This window comes from Cynoglossus semilaevis, chromosome 17, assembly GCF_000523025.1.
Source record: "Cynoglossus semilaevis isolate Cse_v1.0 chromosome 17, Cse_v1.0, whole genome shotgun sequence".
NCBI classification, from domain to species: domain Eukaryota; kingdom Metazoa; phylum Chordata; class Actinopteri; order Pleuronectiformes; family Cynoglossidae; genus Cynoglossus; species Cynoglossus semilaevis.
The window spans coordinates 1,141,372-1,146,975 of NC_024323.1; the positions used below are offsets into that span (position 1 = coordinate 1,141,372).

At 39.6% G+C, this 5,604-nt stretch overlaps 1 protein-coding gene across 1 annotated transcript in view; it reads left to right on the top strand.

The window, feature by feature from the left end:
* The window catches only part of dnmt1 (DNA (cytosine-5-)-methyltransferase 1), a 12,825-nt gene that overhangs the window by 2,067 nt on the left and 5,154 nt on the right, over positions 1-5,604 (top strand). Inside the window, 15 exon segments of the mRNA XM_017040762.2 lie at positions 21-61; positions 155-206; positions 301-384; positions 468-577; positions 703-823; positions 1,008-1,098; positions 1,191-1,342; positions 1,998-2,185; positions 3,519-3,699; positions 3,794-3,891; positions 4,072-4,222; positions 4,336-4,451; positions 4,552-4,753; positions 5,322-5,455; positions 5,540-5,604. The exon segment at positions 5,540-5,604 is cut by the window's right edge and continues 6 nt beyond it. Of these exon segments, the coding sequence (XP_016896251.1) occupies positions 21-61; positions 155-206; positions 301-384; positions 468-577; positions 703-823; positions 1,008-1,098; positions 1,191-1,342; positions 1,998-2,185; positions 3,519-3,699; positions 3,794-3,891; positions 4,072-4,222; positions 4,336-4,451; positions 4,552-4,753; positions 5,322-5,455; positions 5,540-5,604 (1,786 nt within the window).

The window sequence follows — 5,604 nt, forward strand, 5'->3', positions numbered from 1 at the left end:
TTTTTTATTTTTTATTTTAGTGTCGTGAGGAGAAACGTCTGAAAGTCGACTTGGACGAAAAGTATGTTTTCCTTGTATTATTTAAAAGGACAACCATTTTGTTTTTTGTTTTTTTGTGTGATTCTTAACAGTTTGTACTTGTTTCTTTTTGCAGAGCTGTTGATGAAAAATCAAAGACTGATGTCAAGACAGTTTCTATTCCAAAGGTGATAAATGATAGACCTTTACGCCTTCATTTTATGACCACGAACGTTTCGTTATTATTATTCTTGTTTTATATTCATCTTCTTTTCTTTTTAGACACCACCACCCAAATGTCTGGACTGCAAACAGTACTTGGATGATATTGATCTAAAATTTTTCCAAGGGGATCCTGATAATGCGGTGAGAAACTTGCTTCTTTATTCAAGTGTAGTATTGACTATGTCACGATGCGCTCTGGTGACCAAAACTCTGTGCATCTTCAGCTTGATGAACCAGAGATGTTAACAGACGAGCGCCTCTCCCTGTTTGACTCCAATGAGGATGGCTTTGAGAGCTACGAGGATCTGCCACAGCACAAAATCACAAACTTCAGGTCAGTTTTGGATGTTGAAGTTCACAGCAGCGATTGGAACCTTCTGAATTGCTGTTGTTGTAGGAAAAACAAAACAAAAGAGGTGTCTTATTTATTTATATTTTCCCCTTTTTTTCCTGTTTCAGTGTGTATGACAAGCGTGGTCACCTTTGTCCATTTGATTCCGGACTCATTGAGAAGAACGTGGAGCTGTACTTCAGTGCTGTGGTCAAACCAATCTATGATGACAACCCCTGCATGGACGGTATAAAAATAAAACCCTTTCAAAGAGTTGATTTTGGACTATTAAAGTATTGATTTTCCTTTTTTTTTTTTTTTCTGTCTTTTGGACTATTAAAGTATTGATTTTTTTTTTTTTTTTTATAGGTGGTGTTCCTGCGAAAAAACTTGGACCTATAAATGCGTGGTGGATAACCGGTTTTGATGGAGGAGTGTTCCTGCAAAGAAACTTGGACCTATAAATGCTTGGTGGATAACCGGTTTTGATGGAGGAGAAAAGGCTTTAATTGGATTCACAACAGGTATGTGTGTGTGTGCATGTGAACGCGTGTTTGGATTCAAAGTCTTGGTTTAAAGTTTTCTTGATGCCAAATGTTAATGTTTGCTCTTGCAGCTTTTGCCGACTACATCCTGATGGAGCCAAGTGAGGAGTACGCTCCCATCTTTGCTCTGATGCAAGAGAAGATCTATATGAGCAAGATAGTGGTGGAGTTTCTTCAAAAGAACCGTGACGCCACCTATGAGGACCTCCTCAACAAAATTGAGGTGACCAGTGTTTTTAGAATTGTTTTTTTTTTTTCCTCTCTCAGGTATTGCCAGATTAGATAATCTGTTCCCATCTCAGGTTACTGCATGTCTTGACTCGTCTACCGCAGAAGTCCCCCAACTCAGGAGTGTGCGAACGTTTTGACTCACGGCCCAATTGTCCTAAAATTGAACTAACTAAATAGTCATGCATAAAGGCTAAAATGCTTTTATCAGTTTCTACGCAATCTATTCAGGGAAATGTGGGCACGGAAAAGGCAGAAATATAATGATTAAATAAATAAATTATGCAATTTGGAAAAGTTTGGCTTGCCAGTTAAAAAAAGCTATATGGGCTGCATCCGCCCCCCGGGCATAAGTTTGTCCATGCTTACCCCAACTGGTATCTGTAACACCGGAGTTTAGCATTTGACACGTCAGAAGAGGTTAATTGTCTTGGCCAATTTACAGCAAAAAGTCAGAGACAAATTGGAAAAAAATCTATATTATATGCTAAACGTTTTTTTTTTTTTGTTTTTAAATTTGTCAAATAAAATGTCAACCCATGCAAACCAAGTGAGGGTGATACAGGCTTCCCTGGAACCTCACCGTCCCCCACAGTAAAATACTGACTCAATGTAACATTTAACCCTCTCTTCTGCCTCGCCCTCAACAGACAACAGTACCACCATCCGGACTCAATTTCAACTGCTTCACTGAAGACACACTGCTGCGTCATGCCCAGTTTGTGGTGGAGCAAGTGGAAAGCTACGATGAGGTTCGCGACTCTGACGAGCAGCCCATCATCGTCACCCCCTGCATGAGGGACCTCATTAAACTGGCAGGAGTCACTCTAGGAAAGAGGTACGATTACTGAATGAACAAATACAAGCTGTTCTTTATTGATACTGTGCTATATGTGTGAACACTAGGCAAAGTGTTTAGTTTAATAGTTGTTTATAGTTTAAATGTAAATGCTGTTCAGTTTGGATAGAAAATCCAGAGCTTTAACAGCAGGGTTTTGCCTTAACTGTCAGTCTAGTATTGATTTTTACTTTAACTTTTTTTTGTTGTCATTTTTCTCTCTAATGTCTAACGTTGTTTAAACCTTTTAATGCAGCATGCTGCTGTACTGGTATGTAGGCCTTAATTGTGTGTAAATGCATCCAGAGATTTGTATGTTGGTCTGTGTTTGTGTGAAGCACCTTTTCAACAACAGCTAATGTCCATCACACCAGAGTTCACGCTAGAACTTGTTCCTGTTTTTTTTTTTTTTTTCCTCTTGCCTAGTGGTAATACAAAAGATAATTGAAAAACCCGTCTTCCTCTTGCCTAGTGGTAATACAAAACCTTACTGTGTCGCACTTGACTGTTTAAAAAAAAAAAAAAAATGACGCAGAACAAGTTTCCCATTAGAACTTGTTACTGAGTTCAAAGTTTTAAACTTAAAAAAAACAGGTCCAGTAGTCAAGCATTCTTAAGAGTACACTTGGATTCAAAAGGGGTGGCCATTTTAAAGGAAAAATATCATAACTGATTTAGATTAAATTAATTTGGTCTTTTCTACAAAAATGCTCAGTACCATTAACTTGTGTCAAGTGTAAATTTTGAAAGTTTGAGGAAAAATATGGGTATTATGGGTAATTTTTTTTTTTGTGTAATATATAAACACTGCCTGTGTCTCATGGTCATATGGTTGTTTTTACTCTGTGTAAAGGCTTGATCAGATGACAAAAACAAACCATCCGATCCCAGTGTGAATTTTGCCTTGCTTGAATTTTGGCCTCCGATCAAATATGCAGAGAAGGGGGAGACTTGACTAGACATCGATCACTTTATTCATATTTAAATGTGGGTGGTGAACTTGCGTTGAGTCAGCACGTCATTAAGTAAATGGCATAGTTCTCATAGTGTAAGTTAAAATAATAGCTTATGGTCTTAATGTGCCACAAACCCCTCAACTGTCTCTACGTTGTGGGCCGGGGTCCGGATGAAACCGTTGGTCCCCTGAATCTAACGGGAACTCTGCGTCGTTCGTAACTGTGCTGTTTGCTTGTGTCTTACGTTGCATGGCTTGATGCTGTGAGTGTGTTTTAAAGGCCAGGGGCCTTGCTGAGCCATTGCTCCACATCTCATCAGAAGTGTCGGCCAAAACAGGGTGCACTCGCCTCCTAAACGCACACTTTCGTTCTGACAGGAGAGCGGCCCGGAGACAGGCCATTCGCCACCCAACAAAAATAGAGAAGGACAGTAAGGGACCAACCAAGGCCACCACCACCAAGCTGGTCTGCCAAATCTTCGATGCCTTCTTCTCCGATCAGATTGAGCAGAACGACAAAGAGGGCACTGTCAAGAGACATCGCTGTGGAGTGTGTGAGGTGGGTTTCATAATTATCTTCGACTCTTGAACTTCCTTTATAGAGTTCAGCAGAAAAACAGTCAGTCCGTTTTATTTTTCCTTTCTGAAATCAGGTTTGCCAGTCTCCCGATTGTGGAAAATGCACAGCCTGTAAAGATATGATCAAGTTTGGGGGAAGTGGCAAAAGCAAACAGGCCTGCAAGCAGAGAAGGTAAGATTGTCTTTTTAATATATATATTTTTTTCTTTAAATAAAGAAGGAAACCCACAAAAAAAATTCAAGCTTTTAAATCTGACCAACCGTTCTTGTAAAAAACGCTTCGACACCAACCTGACTCCCCAGCACATCTTTTACCAGACTCTGCTTTTTTTTTTTTTTTTTTTTTTAACAGATGTCCAAACCTTGCTGTAAAGGAGGCTGAAGACGATGAGAACCTTGAAGAAGAGGAGGACATTCCTGTTCAGAAAAGCAAGAAAGTGTCTCCGGCTAAGAGAAAGAAACAGAGCCAGATCAAACTCGCCTGGATCGGAGAGCCAGTCAAGGTATTTGTTTCACCAAGTTGTTATCATGTTTATCCTGGGAATCGGACAGATAGCCTGTGCTGTGTGTATATAATACTTTTTTTTTTTTTTTTTTTTCTCTTCTTCTCTATCAGACTGAAGGAAAGAGGCAGTACTATTCCAAGGTCTGTGTAAACGATGAAGAGCTGGAGGTGGGAGACTGCGTCTCTATTTCCACAGATGATCCTTCCATCCCTCTGTATTTAGCCAGGTTTGTTCATCGTTAAAAGACGCATGTTTTGTTAAATTTCACCTAAATGTATGAATGTAAGGGAAAAAAAAATAATATAAAACCTGTTCCTGCATCTCAGGATCCCGTCTTTGTGGGAAGACAACAACGGGAAGATGTTCCACGCCCACTGGTTCCTTCGTGGGATTAACACTGTGCTGGGAAAAAGTGCTGACCCGCTGGAGCTGGTCATTGTTGACGACTGTGAAGACATGCAGCTCAACTACGTCCAAGGCAAAGTGGACGTCATGTACAAGAGCCCATCGAACAACTGGTCCATGGAGGTGAGTTATGTCTGCTTGCGTTTGCAAAACTTGAATGAGCAAGTGGATTAAATAAATACAATTAACTTTTAATTGAACTCTCAAAATGAGATCTTTTATTTTGTTCCTTTTTTGCTTTTTAAAATTTTTTTTTTAAAGCTAAAAGGTCTCGCTGCACGATTTCACTTTAGTTTCATATTTTTATCCTTAGGGTATTGCTTTAAAATTAATTACCTTTTAAAATAAACACATCTGTTAACACCTGAACCCATCTGCCTAAGATTCCTGATTATGCAAATAATTGTCTAAGCCCAATAGTGACATCTAGTGGTCAATGTTTGTGCAACACCAAGTAAATCTTGGTGAAAATGACACAGAAATAAAAATGGTTTTGACCTAACCTTAGAACGGGGTCTCAAATTCGAACAAAACGGGGACCAGAGCAAAAAAATATAAACTTGTAAATTTCAACTTTCACTTGTGCATTTGCATTTTATTGAAATAATAAAGTGGTTCCTCTATGGGAAGGTCCAGGTATTATATCAATATTTTGTTAGTTTTTAATGCTTTGTTTGCTTTGGTATCTAAGGGAGGCACGGACAGTGACGTCAACATCATTGAAGATGATGGAAAGAGTTTCTTCTACCAGTTCTGGTATGATACGGACTTCGCCCGCTTTGAGATGCCCCCAAAGACGACTCCATCAGATAACTGCCCCTTCACGTAAGCACCACAGACCGCACATGAAATGTTGTTAGACTGTTCGTAGCAAAGAACTTGAAGGGAACTCTTCCTGTTGGACGTCAGGTTCTGCGGCAGCTGTGTCAGAAATAAAGACAAAGAAGAACAGGAAACCCCTCGAGTGTACGAGG